Source organism: Squalius cephalus (assembly GCF_949319135.1).
Source record: "Squalius cephalus genome assembly, chromosome: 21".
NCBI lineage: Eukaryota > Metazoa > Chordata > Actinopteri > Cypriniformes > Leuciscidae > Squalius > Squalius cephalus.
Window position 1 is genome coordinate 3,146,917 of NC_137142.1, and position 19,299 is coordinate 3,166,215.

A 19,299-nucleotide genomic window follows, 5' to 3' on the forward strand; every position below is an offset into this window, starting at 1 on the left:
TATTTTTAGAGAACTAACGCGGATTGCCAGTTCCTTTCACATTCTCCTCGCGAGCTGCATCTCCGAAGCCCCGCCCCCTCACGACCAGTAAACATGGGAATTGACCATCAGAAAACCAGTACAATAAAGATGGGCAGGTATATCAGTGCAAGCAAGTTAGGGTGTATAAACACATGCTACTAGTACTGTAAAACCAAACTTATTAACCCTTTGCAGTCTGTAGAATAAAATCCCATCTGGGCTACACAGACAAAATACTCTGATAGCAGGAAAGATCTTCTGCCTCAAACTCTGTGATCTCGGTATTCGAACTGTTTGTCTGTGTGTTTTTGCTAAATTGTATGGTCTCATCCTTTCATCTCTCTCTCTCTCTCTCTCTCTCTCTCTCTCTCTCTCTCTCTCTCTCTCTCTCTGTGTGTGTGTGTGTGCACACATTGTCGATGTGTCAGTGCAACCAATTTATTTTTGTGGTGGTTCTGCATTTTGGATTATTTTATTTGACCAATTATAAGAGAGCACGTTTTATAGTTTTTATAGTTATAGTTTTAAAGTGTGCCACTTCATTTCTGTCTGTGTTCTGCATTGTTTCTGATTTTGAGGATGAATTTTGTCCATTTTCTAAGCAGCATGAGTGTAACTTTTTTCACACTAACATAAAAACAGATATCATTCCAATTTTTTATTTTTATTTGTAGATCTAAAAAAAAAGTGTTGACAACAGTACAAAGTCTCATGCCATTTGGACAAAGAGAACATTTTTTATTTATTTCGGCAAATGTCATTTGTGGTCACAGCGCACAAGGTTTAAGGCATGAATAATCTTTTTTTTTTCAAGGAAAAAACTTTTAAATATGTCATTTTGATAATCAAATATGAGTTTTATGGGATGAAATTATTGACTACAGGGGGACTTTAGTTAGAAATGAATCAAAAGACATTTAATTTTAGTATGACTACAGTGGAAAGTCTAGAGCACTGATGAATAATACTATTTATTCACAATAATAATGTGACTTTAAATGCTTGACTGTCTCTCATTAGCATTACCGGAGTGTTGTGTGCATAACACCTTGTGTTGGCTCTGCCTCATGTTGCATAAGCTATATTTATCTATGAGGAATTATGCCAGATGCTTCACATTTTTCTCTTGGTTTAGCGCCAACTTTTAATGTTTGTCAAATAATCCAGGCAGGTTACCATGAAATAAGTTTACAACCATACACAATCAATGATATGTTTGACAGATGAGTTCTCAGGCAGCTTCTCAATGCAAAGCGATGCATAATACAAGGGTTAAGGCAGCAGAATAGGGGAGGTACAGAACTGCCTCTCCGAAGAAAAAGCCCTGCTAGTGTTTCCCAGCTTTGATGCAGTCTCTTATCATATGGCAAAACCCAAAAGCCCTTGACAGCCTTTGGACTCTTTGAGGCGAGCTGGAAGTGGATGGGTGTGTTCTGGGGTATAAATTCTCCTAAAACCCAACAACACACCCATCAGCTTCCAGCTCGCCTCAAAGAGTCCAAAGTTTTCAAACTCCCGTTGACATGACTGCTTAGGGTAATATTTTCAAAGATGAATTCAGGCAGGATAGAATGAAAATAGATGGTTATTTACAGTGCAGATGCCAACAAGGGCCAGTTATCAGCTTCAAAAGGTCAGAGTAAACACAATGAAAAGTTAAGACAGCATGAGCTTAACCCTCTACTGCATCTACTTCATGAAAAACAAATACATATAAATGTCTTGTTAATATGGCTGCACGATATATCGGCCACAATATCGATATGTTCATTTTTAACTTTATCGTTATCAGCCCGATAAGAAAATTTGCCCGATATATTAAAGACGATAAATAATGTATTATTTGCTTCAGCTGAGACACTTCAGATATTCACCATTGAATTGCTTGAAATATGATTGGAATCACTTAAAAAAAAAAAAAAAAAAAAAAAAATACAGTTCAGTGCATTATGTGTAGCGCAAGTCTGTCATATGGGCTACATAACATTATAATGACAACATTATGATTGTGTGTTTGGGACATGGCTTTTAATGGTGAGACTTTTGTTTTTGTAATCAGTCTCTCAGAAAGTATATAAAAAAAATTGAATTTAGATTGATCGGCCAATATAACGGTTATCGGCTTTCAAATATAAAGAATTATCGGTTATCGGACAAAATGTTCATATCGGTGCATCCCTACCTGTTAACGTATAAATATCCAGCCTGTTCTCATCCCAATGTGTCATATACTGATGCTTTTGACATTTCGTCTACATCCAACGCACATGGCACCCTTTAGCCTCAATATGAGACGCAAATAGATATGGGCCAGAAGGCGCCTCCTAGCGGTCTAACCCTAACCCTACCCCAGACCTAAACCTACCCATAACCGAATAAAGCTATCTGCGTCTCATATTGACGCTAAAGGGTGCCATGTGCGTTGGATGTAGACGAAATGTCAAAAGCGTCAGTATATGACGCCCTAGGATGAGAATGCGTTGAAATATCAGTAGGGTGATTTTTTTTAAATTGTCCTCAGCTCAGCAGATTAGTTTCACAGTATACATCAAGAAAGTAAACATTCAAATGTTATATAATTTTTTTTGTGAATTCTAGATTTTATGGCCCAGAAAATAAACCTGCGCCTACTGGACTCCCTTATATCATTTACTGTAATAGGAAAATGGAATTGAAAACTGGATTCTTGCCATTTTTTGCATTGTTTAAAATCTGTAATTCTTCCATTTCAATGCTTTATGCTAAATTTATCAAATAAATTGCTTGTAACAGAAAAAAATATCAATGTTGCCATATTTTGTGCACATAGTGATTGGAGTGTCTTCACATCCGGTATACGTCTGATTCAAAATCAGGTCCCCTAAGCACAACTGCACTGTGTTTGAGGGATTTCAATGGTTTAAATATACCTAAAAACGACATTGTCACCATCAGGTTACACCATGCAACGTGTTCCCTAAACTGAAGCCCCACCTACAATCAGGGCTCCCTCTGGCCAAATGGGGATGTGAAGAAATTTCATTTCAGGACTGAGGAGTTATCAAAGATATTTTAGATTCAGGACCTGAGCTATTCAAAATTTTAACTTTGTGCAAGTCCTTCATTTCCCACACTTGATATAATAATATAATACAAGTGGCCATGTGTTGCAGTGATTTGCACAAGGATAAGGGGTTACATTTTTTGTTTCATTAATAACTTTAATAGTTTGGCAATGGTTTCAATGAGAAAATATTTTCCAGTACATATCTGGAAATCCAGTACATATTTAGTAGGGGTGTAAATCGGACAGTTCATCACGATACGATACGATATCGATTCTCTCAGCCAACGATACGATATTTGCCGATACCTCAAAAAATTCTGCGATACGATTCGATCCGATTCAGGGCTATATCGATCGATTAATTGATATTTAGATATTATGTTCACACAACCAGTTACGTTTTTATTAACTCACAAATGCAATCAAAATATATAACATGAATGTTTAATTAAACTCTTTGAAAATTGCACACCCTCTACCAATTGGGACATTTATAACAGAAGTGGTCATTTGCAAGTACTCCGTTCTTGTTCATTTTCATAAATCATGTTTTTTATTATTATTTTGCATTCATCAATCAAACTGCAGCTGGATTGTTTTGATTAATAATAATAATAATAACTTAAAAAATACAGGTAAATGACAAAATTAAAGTTAATTGAAAGTATGCTTTAATGTTAAAATTCTTTTTTTTTTTTTTTTTTTTTTTTTTTTTTAGCAGAGCAGATACATTCACATTTCATCTTTCTGAGTAAAAAAAAAACAAGTAATTGCTATGATAAATAATACAACACTCGGTAAATCTTTGTAACGTTAATCTCCTCAGCTGACATAGACGCCTGACAAACTTTGTTGTTGTGATAACGTACACGCAGTACAGAGAGCTTTTCCCTCACCACTAAACGAGCTGCTTTAGTAAGGTTCTGTGAAAATGTTTCAGCTTTTATTTTCCTTTTACACCCCGAAGAAGATATCACTGGTTCATCAAGTTCATTGAAATTATCCATCCTCGATCACTTTTAGTCAGTTTTGACGAAACTCCTCTTAGCCAGCGCGTCTTTTCAAAGTGACATCTGACCTGAATACTGCGCGCTGAGTCGCTAAAACGGACTTATCGTGTTGTGTTCACCAGCAAGGGTGCGACTGCTTGTCTGTTTCTGCTGTAAAACACAGCACTCAGAGTAGGATTCGAACCAGCGTCAACCCGCATGGGATGTAGACACACTAACAAGGACACTAAAAAACCCTAAACCTCACTTCTATCTGGGTCACGGATCCAGTGTAACTGGTCCCAAATACACCACTCCGAGTGGGATTTGAACCTTGTCGACCGCCACTGGAGGCATAAGAAAGAAGTCTTAAATGCGGTGAGTCTATCTGCAATAAGTGAGGTATAATATATGCCCAGCTGCAGGAGAAAGTGAAAGAATCTGAATTTTTTGCATTAGCACTGGATGAGAGCAATGACGTACAGGACACAGAACAGCTGCTAATTTTTCTTCGCGGAGTTAGCTCAAACTCTGAAGTGTCCGAGGAGTTGGCAGCCCTACAAAGTCTCAAAAGGCCCTTTCGCAAATTGCCGGGAAATTGCCAGAACACCTTCTGTGTGAACGCAAACACGACCCGAGATTGATTCCGGCATCGATGCCGGGTTGGGGACCGAGTAACATTACCGTGTTCAGTCCCGGAACGCGCGCTGTGTGAACAAAAGCCGTAATAATGCCGTGTCGTAGTGATGACGCTGAAGCCGGGATCGTTCGCCAGCTGTGAAACGGTACATAATGCGCAAGTTTATGATCGAATCAGAGGGAAAAAAATGCACAAGCGTTCTCGAGAGAGAAATCGCAGCTCATAAGCAAACTTAAGACGCTGCTGAGACATTACAAGTCACATCGATGTCACGTGTCTTTACGGGGTTTTTACGGGTGTGTGTGAACGCACTCTCTGATTCCGGAAAATCACTGGCGGTGTGAATGAACCAAAATCAAACGAACCCGGGTCAAATCACTTTATCCGTGTATTTTCCGGAATCTCTGTGTGAAAGGGGCTAAAGGTACTATGACAGGGGAGGATAGTTTTGGTAAAGTGTGCCAAACGATGGGAGAGTTGGATCTAGACTGGTCTAAACTGGCCAGCATCACGACTGACGCACTCCTAGTGTGGTTGGCGTGTCAGTGGGTCTAATAGAGTCTGCTCATGGAGATGTGCTTTAGAGTCAGAGTTGAGAGGTGTTTTTACGAGCTGCTACTCGAAATGAACGCCTTTCTTCTGACAAAGGACAAAATGGTCCCAGCACTGATTGACACAGAATGGAAATGGGACCTAGCCTTTTTAACGGATTTGACAGCCTCAACTTGCAGCTCCAAGGCAAGGGGAAACTAATATGTGACATGTATTCCCACATAAAAGCATTTGAGGTGAAACCAAGCGGCAACCTCCCTGTCTCTCTCTTGAAACCAACACGGAAGTGAATTAAACGGCAATTCATCTAGTGACCGCTTGAGGCTGGCTGCAAAAGTGAGTCAAATCTGCATCTCCCCCATGTTAAAATGCCCAACTTTACAGCAGAAAAACACATGTTTACAGCCTGAGCAAAAAGTGGCTTTGGTCTATACAGCTAATTCTGCCCTTCATGACAACTGTGAGGGGGGTGAATTTTTTTATAACTCATCCATTAAAATTATATTAAGCCTTAAATTTCTGCATAATTAAGGGTGTCCACTTTTGAGTGACAGGTGGATTCCCTCTGCTGTGGTCATTGGTCATCATTAGCCGTTTGTCTGATGTCTGTTAGCCGTCACGTTACCTCAGCTAATTATCTGACTGTAAAAATAAATAAATTCGGGAATGATGCGCTGCCAAGATGGCGACGGTCGGCCACGCCCACTTTAGGCTTCAAAAACGGTCTTCAGAAACCTACGGGTGACGTCACGGACACTACGTCCATATTTTTTTACAGTCTATGGGTGAAACTAGCTCTGCTTGTGGGACAAGTGTAAAAGCAAGACTTCACCCATCTCCCTGTTACTCAAAGCCTCTCAGCTGAGAAGCCAGCGGCCCCATTCCCAGCCGAAAACTCAGTGGAAGTGCTGGAAATGCTGAAGGCAGAGTTTGATGTGCCTTTCCGTGCGATACATGTCCACGCAACATGTTCTGAAAGACGCATTTAAGCCCAACAGTCTCATTGAATTTAATGCTGCCCTCCCTAACGAGACATAGTACCCAAACTTCAAAAGTAATGCAATGAAGATGTCCACACTTTTTGGCAGCGCATATCTGTGAGCAAACCTTTTCAGGCATGAAACCGATGAAAACTCAGATGAGATCGAGACTCACTGATGAACGATGCACATTTTTGTTTAGATAGGTTAAACTTCTGTTGTTCGTCATTGTTCCAGCGATATTGTTTTTTGTGCATGTCCAAAAAATGTTTGTTATATGGACAGATGTGTGTGTTGGTGTTGTTGTTGACCAATTGTTCTATTTTATACGTTGATTTAGTAAATCCTTTTTTTGTTTATTTTTATTTTTATGTTCATATTAACCTGTATGTACTATTTCAATCCTTTTGTTTTAGGTGTGACAAATTAAGATCTGTCCAGGGACAGCAGATGTAAAATAGCCTTTTGGCTAATCCTGGCACACTATACATTTATTTATGTATTATTAGTGTTCATTGTCCCTGTTAAATAAACCTGAAATAAATAAATAAACATTAGCATCAGTCGTTGAGAGTGGCTGTGATAGGAATGGAACCTGGCATTGGACTTTTAATAGGCTATATATCTCTTCAAAAGTAATGATCATTTGTCTATATGAGATAATAAACTAATCTAACATTAGGAGGCACAATAAATACATTTTAAATCATAAAATTTCCACTAGTGTTGTCAAAAGTACAGACTTCGGTTCTGAAATGCAAAAAAGTGATGGTTGAGCCGAGCGGAATCATAAACACCTCTGATTGGCCATTTTGTTCACAAGCTCATCAAATATGTCTGTGATTGGCTACAATGATCAGCGGATTCAGCGCACAGAAGAGTTTTTAGAAGCGTGAGTGTTTGAAAGCACAAGCAGGACTCTATCAGCGGACCGGTCCTGCTTTCAAACACTCCCGTGTGTTTCTGTGTAAGCGCTCGGTGAAGAGCGACATTGATGTATATACAACATGTTTTTGAAGCACTGATCATTGTAGCCAATCACAGACATATTTAATGAGTGTGTGAGTACAATGGCCAATCAGAGGTGTTTACGATTCCGTTCATCAGGGCTCAAAGTGTCACATTTTTAAAATTCAGTACCGACTTGGTACCGAAGTGATAATAGATAATTAAAGTAACAGAGATTGTTTTGGCTTTACAGCAGCTATAGAATAAATTTATTGTCCAGCTAAAGTTAGTTTTTGATTGATTCACTTTCATTGCAAAGATCATTAACTTACACAACACTGTTTATACTGAAAACAGAAAACTTTTAATGTGTTCTGGCCGTTCATTTGCACGACAACAGTGTTTGATGGCTCGAGAATGAAAACTTTGAAATGGGTTCCAAGGTGCAAGTTTTGAATTTTTTTTAATAAGGTTATCATCTCCATGTAAACTTAAGAAACGTGAATCTGTGTTAACAAGGACACTATAGACTACAGCCTCTAGCATGTGTCACTTGTGTGCCTCTTGAGGCCAGGAGTGTGAGGTTTAGCTGAAGTGCATTATTAGGCACAATGAATATCAAATTGAGCGCCTAATCCATTGCTATTGCCATGATCGGCTATGGGTGTTGTACTGTCATATGGTGAACATAGTAGCTCAAATAAATTTAGAATAAATTTCATAATTAAAGAAAAAAAACAAACAAAAAAAAACAATAAATCAAATCAAGTTCACAACAGCTATATATGATACCAGGCTTCATGCCTGAATTGCTAATGTAAACACCAAAAGATAAATAGATATTGCAGGTCGACTGTAAAAGACTGATTAGACAGCACAAGACAACATCCATTTGTTTGTAGTAAAGTTGAAGTGTGTATTTTTTTTTTGTTGTTGAAGGAATCAGTGTTTTAGCGTTATTGTTCACTTTTAATATACTGACTTATGTTTCTCGTACACGCAAGTCTTGTTCTCTGTTCTGCTGTAAACAACTCTGAAATGAGGCGTCAGCTGCGTTTTAAACTCTGATGCCAGATGCTTTATAGGCCAAGAGAGAAAATACAACCAAAGGTCAACTCAGCATTATTGTTGTGTGCGACCAAATCATTACTCAAACTAAATAAACAGTTTCTTTCAAAGCCTCTGTGTCTGTAGAGCCACAGCGATTATTTATAGAGAACATCCTGTGCAAGACTAACCGGTGAAAACCGCCCAGTTTTCAGTGCATCGGTTCTTCAAAGTTTGTTGAATTACTAATCAAAGAGACGCTGGATCTGAGTCCCGTGTTATGGATATAACACTATGCTGGGAACAGCTTGGGACAAACACACCCCTTGCTTGGGCATGGCATGGAAATGTGAGCCTTAAGGAACGGTATGATCCACATAGCACTGTGGGATACAGAGAGAGATTTTATAGGCGAGTAGGAAATGCCTGCTGAGGCCTTTGACTGCTTCTGTTTGTTTGTGGCTTTTGCTGTCACTGTGGATACACTACAGGGGTGTTGCAAGCTCTGTGTGTAGCCCCCTTTTGCTGATAGTGTAGAAGTTTCTGTTATAAATATAATGTGAGACTATAATCTTTATTTGCAGACACTCTGGAACTGCATGATAGTGTTGTTGACTGGCTGATGGAACTACCAGGAACACACAGTCCCAAATCCTGTACTAGTGACTGTCCCGTGCTTGGACAGTCAATCCCTCCTGGTATCTTTAAAAGTATAATAACATTTTTACACTTTATGTTTCTCGCAATGGAAAAAAATCAAAGCTACTTTTGACTGGCCATCAGTGGAGAAGTGCCCCACCATCACACCACACACACACCAGTGGCGGAGATTAACTGGGGCTTTGGGAAAAAATGCCACTAAATGTAATAAAAAATGCCTCCAAAATCCATGATATGGTGCAAAAAAATCTTGCTGTTTAAGTTCTTGTTTTCAATATTTATAAGTAATACCGCATAAGGAAGAGTGCTGTTTTCACGAATATCAGCATGATATTAATTTTATACAACAGCTCAATAAACAAGAAGTTAATATTAGGTGACTTAAATATTAGACTCACAATATAGCTTTTGGGCCTATTTTGCCAACAAAAATAGCTCTAAACAAATCCACGGTAGAGCGATCCTGCGTCTCCGAGCAACACAGTGATGTTTCGTTACTGAACGAATCCCTAAATGAATCAGCCGTTTTGAACAAATTGTTTGACTGATTGATTCAATGACTCATTTACTAAGACAGTGATTAGCTGCCACCATACTGGCTGTTTTAGTTTCACGATTAAAAGTATAATTTCATTTTAGCTGAGAGAGCGACTGAGATTGAAAGCTGTTTTGTTTGTGAATGGTTGAATAAATAGATTGAGTTTATAGATTAACTAAAAGTGAAATATGAGATAACATTGTTAAATATAAGAGAGATAATAAAGTAATTTCAGTTGTGTTGCATTCATTTTTTTTTATCTGTCATTTTTCTCATTGGGGGGCCTCTATTACTGCATTTGGTCTTGGCGTAAGGGTACATTTTCATTATAGAGATCATTTGACAGGACACAATTTTGATCATTTTGATTGCTTGCTTTTATGCAAAAATGATATTTAGCATATTGCAGTGCTGTATTAACAACTGCTATGCTCATGTCTTTGAAATGTTTAGTCACAGCATACATAAGAATATTTTTTATTACACAGTGAACATACATGTTGCATGCAAGGTAACGTTCAGTGAATTCAAAAGACAAGCAGCCTGATCTACTTTTTTTCTAGACTCTGTCTGCTACCATTACAGTGCCACTTTCTCTCTCTGTTTGAACACCAAACGCTTTGACAAGAACTTCATGGTCGGCCTTTAAAGTCTATTTTTATCCTGAATCCATGAGAGAAGGAAAGGCTGAATGTCAGAGCCAGAATCAAAGCTATTTTAACTCACATGAGGCTTGAAACTTATGCATGTATTGTACAAAAAAAACAAAACAAAACAAAAAACCCCCGTAGGGCTCATACGTTCCATCACCAATGCCATAAGTACCTATTATCATCATCAGTAAATTAAGGACATGGCAGTGCGAGAAGGCGAACGATTTAATATGAGTAAGACACAGGAACTTTGTAAAAATGCTGTCCTCTTTTGTAACAGTCATTACTTGCTCAAGAATAATATGACCTCTGTTGATTCCTGTTATTTAGTTTATCCGCTCTGACTGATTCATGGCTAGAGGGTTGAAAATCTCCTGCTAAGCTTTATTAGTGATCTTCATTAAGAAGATACTCAAGCCTATTGAATTTAAATTGACGAGAGACACTGCAAGGCAACGAACGGCTCGATGCAATCACATCTCTTTTTAAGCCTTCAGATTGTATTGCAAAAATTAGATGCTAAATTATGAGTTAATTCCATTATCTGGATTTGCTCAACGTGTGTGATGTACCTTGCATTTTAAGTGATAATTAATGACGTTATTTGATGAGAAAATCTCTTTGACACTCCTCCTTTGTCTCGATTTAAAAAAAAAACAAGATGGCGTTTCTCAACTGACTGAGTGACAGAAAATATGACTAAAAATAATAATTTTTGTAGTCATGACCATACAGCGAGATAATAGTGGGAGAACTTGCAAGCTCAAGAGTAATTGTCTTGTTAAATGTGCCTCAATGTGGTTTTGTTCTTGACGAATGAGGCCAAATCAAATGATTGAAAAGCCTGAAATCACATGTTAAAATCACCTTTTCTTATCTGATATAAAAATAAATCATAGCTCTTCTACATATTACAAAAAGAGAGATCTATGAGCGCTGATTAACCCTACTGGAACAACCTCGAGGGCCAAAGGCCTGTCAATGTACCATCGGGTTGAAACTAGGAATATTTACATCACCAATCATATGTTAAATAAAATTCAAGTTTTGGGCACTTGTGATCCAAATCCATTGCTCACTCAAATGCTGCAATATTTCAGTCACTAAAAACAGCAGGATGTTCTAAACGCTTAACATGAAAAACACTTAGGGCCCTATTTTGACGATCTGAAACGCAAGTATCAAGTGCGAAACGCAAAAGTAACTTTGTGGGCGGATCTCGGGCGCTGTTGCTATTATACGGGCGGGATAAATGACTCTTGCGCCCGACGCAAATCTAAAATGTGTTGGTCTGAAGTAGCTTCATTACTCATAGGTGTGGTTTGGGCATAACGTGAAATAAACCAATCAGAGCGACATCTCACATTCCCTTTAAGAGCAGGCGCGCTTGTTCCATGGCGGATTGCTATTATAACGGCGGATTTGCCAGGCGCACGCCAGGAGCGGTTCACAGCCGAGGAGACCGACGTTCTCGTCAGGGCCGTAAAACACAGAGAAGTGACATTGGGGATGGAGAAACACACCCAAATTAGCTTCGGTTAAACAGGCGTATGATAATTTGGGTAAATGTGTAAGCTAGATTTATGCCTATTTTTTCACATCTTCATGGACACAACAATGATTTCCCTCGTGTGTTAATATTTTTCCTTGTAATAATTATGATTTGCAAAAATGAGAACTGCTGCATCTGTGTGTAGATGAGAGAATGCGCGTGTATGCGCGTTGTGCACACGCTACATTGATTATGGCCAAGCATGCACCCTTCAAATAGCATATGAATAACATGTGCAACGCGCCACTGACTTTAGACGAGGTTTTTCCTGGTCTGTGGCGGAATTGTTTTCTAAACCTGCAAAATAGCACCAGGGAACGTTTGCGCCGGAACACGCCTCCTCTTTTCGCTGAACCGCCCCCTGGAAGCGCAAGTTCATTCCCTAATTTACCGACGTGCGTCTGTTCAGGGAAAATTAACACAACACGCTAAATGGTTGAGTTTTCTTTATAATGGTTTTCTATGGAAAAAAACGCTAATCGAGAAACTGTGCATTGATTTTATATTCTGGGTTAGTGTACTTGCCTATACATATGCATTATCAACATGGTGTTGAATTGTTACTACATTAGTAGAAACATAGTAAAAATAACTGTCAGGCAATGGAGAAAAGCCTTGTTTTGCCGTCCAGGTTGGCGTTCCTATAAGGGTGTGATGTCACGGTAAATCTATCAATTAATTGGTTGTAACGTCCATTGAATATTCAAAGACCACTGAATAACAGTTGTGGAATACTGGAAGTTTACCTACACCTTGCATCTAACATTAATTAATACTAATTACTATTAATTTGCTAACAAACAATATTGAGTAATTTACATGTATGACATAAATGGACCTTTCAGCAACAAAATTGAAATGAAGCACAACACACTTTTGCCAAGCAGGAGTGTGCTGGTTCTTTGAAGCCTCAGATTTATTATCTGCTCATCAGTGTTAGGTCATTTTCACTTTTTTTCCTTGTTTGCACAAGAGCAATTGTAATTGCAATGACAATTTATTTAATATCCAAAGGTGGTATTTTTGCATTCCATTGACTCTGCGAGCGAGGTTTGAGACTGCTTTGTTGATTATAATTGGACGGTTTGCAGGAGTGCAGAACAAAAAGCCACGTGAAACTGTTCAAGGGACCCCAGTCTGCGCCATCATAGGTTATGTTGATTATAATGGGAGCGATCAAGTCATTAGCAGTGGGGTCTCTTTCTGCACACTCAAAGACACGCCACAACCTTTTTTTTTCCTCTTGAAACTGAATATGTGGGTGATACCCCAGCTAACTAAAATATGTTCTCAGAATATGTTTTGCTAACATATGTTTTGCCATTAAGTTATGAAAACGTTATTTCTGCACGTTCAAAACATCCAGTTTAACGTGTTAAGAATGTTTTTATGTGAACGTTTGAGGAACATTCCATTCTATCATTTTGATAATATCATGAAAACATTATTTCAGAATGTTTGTGTCACGGTTCTGTTATATTTGGACTTTTAGTTTGTTTACCTTCAATAACATGTGTCCTTTGTTGTAGTTTCCCGCCACTCATTAGTCACAATGGTTTCTGTAACACAGTATGTTATTCGGGGAAGGAGGAGGCGGGAACCGGTGAACGTTCAACACTTTAATTATGAAATAAACAAACACAAAATTAAAAGCGGCAGCCCCTCATGGACGACTGCCACACACTTAACCAAAACATAACATAAAATAGTCCAAGCCTGGTCCTCTCTCGTCCTTCACTGAAGAACATGCAAAGTTTGTACAGAAAGGCTCAGCTGGGACTCGAACTGGGAAAAGAGGACCAAAAACTGTTAAGACACACTTTTTCCAGATTGTTTACATTTTACCAGCGTTTAAAAGTTTTTTTTTTTTTTTTTACAAAAATAACAGATAAGACTTTACTTTAAGATTGACATTTCACTGTAGTAGTACACTAAACTGTTTAAGAGTCTCTGGGAAGTACACAGTCCAAAACATGGAACTGTGAAGAGCAAAGCTTACAATATGTTTTATAAAACAAAAACACAAGAGGAAAAAGAACACAAACTCAAACAGCACACTATAGTCAAATCTATCAAGACGTGGAAAACAACACAAAAGAGCAAGAAAACACCACAAACACCATTGTGTTCTGTGCATATGAACTGTTTCATACAGAGTTTCAAAGTCGTTGTGATGCTTCAGGCTGAAGAGAGGACTCTGGATGTTCGGTTTAAAAATGGCGTGGAATGGATCTGTGAATGATAGAAAGACAACAAGAGAATTTAGTTCAGAATCAGATGCTGTTGCAGAAGAGGAAGTTCAAAGTCCTGTTTGCTTAGTGTAATGCATTAGGTTTAATGAAGTCAGTGTATAATACCTGCCTGTATATTTCATATACTTGCATTCATTGTTTGTTCCTTATGCATGTGTCTTGTGACTTCATATTATCTTCTCTTCAATTCTCTTTATTATTCAAAGAAGTGGTAACGCTTAAAAAATGTTAGATGAACGCCCAACTAAAACATTCCAAAAAACACAATCCATCAACAGTATATAAAAAAAACGTTGTGCTAACGTTTTTAAAGATCAGATAACTTTGAACAAATATTTTATTAACATCACTGAAAGAACATTTGTTCATAACTTTGAGAGAACCTTGCCAGAAAGTTAGCAAAAGTTCGGAGAACGTTCCCTGTGAGCTGGGAATCTACTAGATGTGCCTATAAGGCATGATGATATTAAGATATAAATATTATAACAACATCATAATTTTCTGTAAAGCTGCTTTGAAACAATGTGTGAAAAGCACTATACAAAAATTTGACTTTTACAAATAACACTCTAAGGATGTTTCATTAAAATTGTTCTCGCAAAGTTTATCCAAACATCCCAAAAACATTCAGCAAACATCAATAACATCATAAGGACGTTCCAAAAACATTGTTCTAAGAACATTTTCTCTCTACATCACGAGAATGTATATTAACTATTCATATCGTTTCTATGCAGATCATTTTAAGAATGTTTTGTCCCAACATTAGCATAACTTTTAAAGAACGCTATAGTGAATGTTATGGGAACGTTCCCTCTTAGTGGGACTGTCCCCAGCAACACAGTTCATTTTCCTACTTTAAAGTTTGTGCAAGTCGTTCACATCAAAAATGACAAATAGACAGGACAGGTATAAAAGCAAAAGTGAGTTTTCTCAAAAGCATCCCCACTGGTGGATAATTACAGACAATAATGGCACAGTAAGTGGTTTCTGAGAAAAACTGTTGATATTTAGCTGTGTTCACACCATGTCGTAATTACTGCAATTGTATGATGTAAAAAGTGGGTAAGTGTACCCATTAGGCCCACTTTCAACTCTGAAGTCAAATTAAGAAAAGAGAAAATAATATTTTATGCTGATCATTATTTTAACCAATCCAGTGATTTGTTACTTCCCTGGCATTTTGTATTGCATACCAATCACATTTGGCAATGTTGAGTTAGCCTCAAAGTCACCCCAAAACTTTGGTGTTTCGGGACCCTTCAGAAATCAAATAAGAGATAAACGTATTGTTTTTTGTGTATGAACAAATAGTACTTCATCATTTTATATCATTTTCCTTTAAATGGAAAGATGAGTTTTATTAGCTTGCGTTCAAAGCTAATCTCTAGGTCAAACCATTAGCCTTACAGGAAGATAGACTGCCAAAGAATTAAGCATGTGAACTGCAAACAATAAATGTTTTGTGATTAACTTTACATTGATTTACAAATAAATACATCATGAATTGTTTTGTAGAGAAGATTATTTTCATAAATGAACTTTTTTTTCAAGATGGGCTTAAATGGTACAGTGCCACAAAAGGCATGCAAACTACAGCCAACAAGCTAACCTTGAATGAAAAAAACTTAACATTTCTCAATGTGAGCACAATGAAAATTACCATGATACTAGTCCACAGTATATTTAAGCTCAATGCATGTATTTGTAAACATATCTTACATTTTTAAAGGAAAACATTGTCTTTTTTCAGCATTACTCACTGTGGAACCATTTAAGCCCACCTTATGTGTTTCAATGAGGAATCCCTCTACTTGCAATCTTTGATCAATTTTCTGAAAGTGTTTAATGATAACATTTCTTTGTGTGCTTTTACCTTACTAACCTTTTAACCTTACCTTACTTACTACCTTAATTTACAACTATATTTAGATAGGCCTACAAATTACACACATTCATTCAAATGAGATCCTTTAGAGTCCTTTATGTATAACTGGGCATAATTCAGGAGCCAAGCCGAGTTAAGGCTTGAGATTCCGGTCATGGAGAGGTCCCAGGACCCTACATTCCCTACAGTCCTGAGCCCCTGGGACCATCTGGCTCCGAGATACCGGCACTTCCTGTCCAGCTTTGACCAGGCAAAACTCAGGACCCATAGGGGGCCCACTGGGTGACCCCTCCATGCCTGGAGTCCAGAGCCCCAACTCTGCTTTCTTCCCGAGATACACCCGGTCAAACTTCCAGCTTGACTCCAGCTACAACTCCAGTCAAGCCAACTTAAGGCTCCAGACCACCGGCCACTAACACCTACCCATTCCACCCAGGGCTCTAATCAAACATTAGCAAAATTATTTTTTTTAATACTTCCCTGTCACTGAATAAATATATTGATGTTTTACTTCTTTAAGAAGAGGCCATAAGAGGATGCTCTCTCTCCTCATCATGAGTGGACACGCCTCCTACTGCTGATTGGCTCTCTCTCCTCCCTCATCATGAGTGGACACGCCCCCTACTGCTGATTGGTTCTCTCTCCTCTCTCATCATGAGTGGACACGCCCCCTACTGCTGATTGGTTCTCTCTCATCATGAGTGAACACGCCCCCTACTGCTGATTGGCTCTCTCTACTCTCCCATCATGAATGGACACGCCCCCTACTGCTGATTGGCTCTCTCTCCTCCCTCATCATGAGTGGACACGCCCCCTACTGCTGATTGGTTCTCTCTCCTCTCTCATCATGAGTGAACACGCCCCCTACTGCTGATTGGCTCTCTCTCCTCCCTCATCATGAGTGGACATGCCCCCTATTGCTGATTGGCTCTCTCTACTCTCCCATCATGAGTGGACACGCCCCCTACTGCTGATTGGTTCTCTCTCCTCTCTCATCATGAGTGAACACGCCCTCTACTGCTGATTGGTTCTCTCTACTCTCCCATCATGAGTGGACACGCCCCCTACTGCTGATTGGCTCTCTCTACTCTCCCATCATGAGTGGACACGCCCCCTACTGCTGATTGGCTCTCTCTCCTCCCTCATCATGAGTGGACACGCCCCCTACTGCTGATTGGCTCTCTCTCCTCCCTCATCATGAGTGGACACGCCCCCTACTGCTGATTGGCTCTCTCTCCTCCCTCATCATGAGTGACGCTCCCTATTGGCTACAAGTGTGTTGTGTTGCTCAGTCCAATCCCCTTTCAATAGCGCTTCGACTTCGAGCGTTTTTTTTTAAATGTCACGCCCCTTACCATAACTGCGAGTTTCAACACACTGGCTGTAACAAAAGAAGTATGTCTGAATTCACAGTACTCATAAAATAGCACTAATACCCAGATGATCTACTTCTTCTGGTGAGATTCTCTTGTGCGCGTATGATGGAAACTTTACTTTCCCATGAGGCCATGGGAGACGATTTATGAATGACAGTGAAGCGACGCAACTGACGCTGGAAGGTCACATGATAACAACAACATGGCGGATGTAGTACGTCCAGATTACATTCATACTACACACATGCCTAGTATAGAACATGCTTTTTTTTAGCGGCCATGAAGTAATTCCTTTTTCAAAATAAGTGCCTACTCAAGTAGGTGATTTCAGACACTGCCACTACTAACTAACTAACTCTATTTCATTTATACGAAATATCAGAATGTCTCTGTGCTCATGAGATTAAAGAACCAGATATGTTGTATAATCTTCCATATACAGTATCTGTTATGGTTTGTGTTTGTTTGTTCACTTTAGAGTTTGTTTTTGATCTGGTTTTGCTCATGTCTGTTTCTAGGTTGGTTTTCAGTCTGTTATTTGGTTCCCTGTGGTTTCTAATTGATTGTTGGTTCTGTTTAGGTGTGTCTTGTTAATTAGCTCCTCAGTTGTTGTCTATTTAAGCCTTGAGTTTCTTTCAAGTTTTTGTCAGGTCTGCGTACTGTTAAGTTTGCTGTGCTGTTCTGTTCTGTGTCCTGAGAATCTGTTTTGTAAAGTTTGAGTTTGTTTTTTGAATAAACCTGCTGAACTTCGATCCTGTTTAATCTCTGCTGCAAGCTGATCGTGACAGCATCTAATCGAGATTGTGGAAATAATGTTATGCATGTGTTCAAGGGCTCATATTAATGCTTCAGGGATTTTTTTTTTTACATTTTTATCTCATTCCAAAGCTCTTAACAGGAATATCAATGAAAAGAGAAGATATGGATGATGAAACAGCCAAACAGGGACAGAAAGAAGAAAAGTGTCATAACTGTGTAGTTGGAGCATGGCTTAAGGGCCGGGATTGTTGTGCAGGATCACAGGACAAAAATAACTTGCACTTTCACATGTTGAGATCACAGTGTTTTGATGGGAGCCACAACAGAGAATATAACTTTTTTTAGAGCTCTTGTTTCTGGAAATATTTTCCCCATTCATTTTCACAACAGGAAAGATTCTCCAGTAAAGAGTCGCACCATAAACCAAACCAACCAGCTCTGAGATTAATACAACATGATTACACACTTTAATTACAATCCCAAGAAAGATGTGAATGTCATAATCAAATAAAGAACACAATAAAGAACAAAAATAACATTATTTACAGTGAACTTAAAAAACTCAAGGATTTGATGCCACTAACAAGGCAGTCGCAATCTAGAGATAATTTCATCTTCATAAAAGCTTGTATCATGTAAACACATAATGTTTGCTAGGCAGACAAAGCCAGCCAATCAGATTAGAGCTTGTCAGATCGGGAAAAATCTTTGCAGTTTGTGCACAATATGCATGAGGCGGTCAGTAAATGGATTTTAGGCGGTTAATTGATGGTCATCTTTAAGACTTGTGAGCCTCTTGCAAAAGCAATCTGTCCTAACTATTGATGATGTATCATTTATTGATTTTTTTTCCCCACCTGCATCATTATTTATTGGCCTGTAATCTTTTTCAAATGAACCCCTAAACACCACATAAAAATGCAACAAAATGGTTTGTCAGTTTACATATTAGTTAAGCAGACAAGAAACATTAGATTATTCAAGAAAGTCATGCATTGTTTTTTTATCCATGAGTTAGATTGGATTGTGAAAGATTAAGAGACAACAAGAGTCCAGGATGCATGGGAAATCCTTCACAACAAAAAAAGCATAGTTTTAGTAACAACGCAATATTAAAAATAAAGAATAAGTAGATGTATGTGCTTTAAATCAGATAATTATGACATCTGCTAGTAATCATACGCATGTCAAGAGAGCAAGCCGACAATCGTTAATTGTCCGATTTTAAAATGCGAGCAGGAAAGGGCCGTCCCTGACGCCTACATTCATACACTGAATGGACCCTCTGTTGTTTCTGCATTCCACTGAATATACAACAGCTTAAAGCAATCTGCGAGACCACACATTATCATCCTCCAATCGCTTCATGTCAGCAGAAGGTAAAGCATTTCCATTAAA

At 38.6% G+C, this 19,299-nt stretch overlaps 1 protein-coding gene across 6 annotated transcripts in view; it reads left to right on the forward strand.

Annotated features, from left to right (window-relative positions):
* Positions 1 to 19,299, forward strand: part of mlip (muscular LMNA-interacting protein) — a 217,067-nt gene that overhangs the window by 7,723 nt on the left and 190,045 nt on the right. For 2 of the 6 annotated variants that reach the window (XM_079855524.1, XM_079855523.1), the window contains exons 2-3: positions 10 to 145; positions 19,228 to 19,280. The exons of 1 other annotated variant lie outside the window; for it this stretch is intronic. In XM_079855524.1, the coding sequence (XP_079711650.1) occupies positions 10 to 145; positions 19,228 to 19,280 (189 nt within the window). Of the gene's footprint in view, positions 1 to 9; positions 146 to 8,807; positions 8,922 to 19,140; positions 19,281 to 19,299 lie in introns of those variants that run through there. 3 more of the 6 variants (XM_079855527.1, XM_079855526.1, XM_079855528.1) reach the window with 3 other exon arrangements.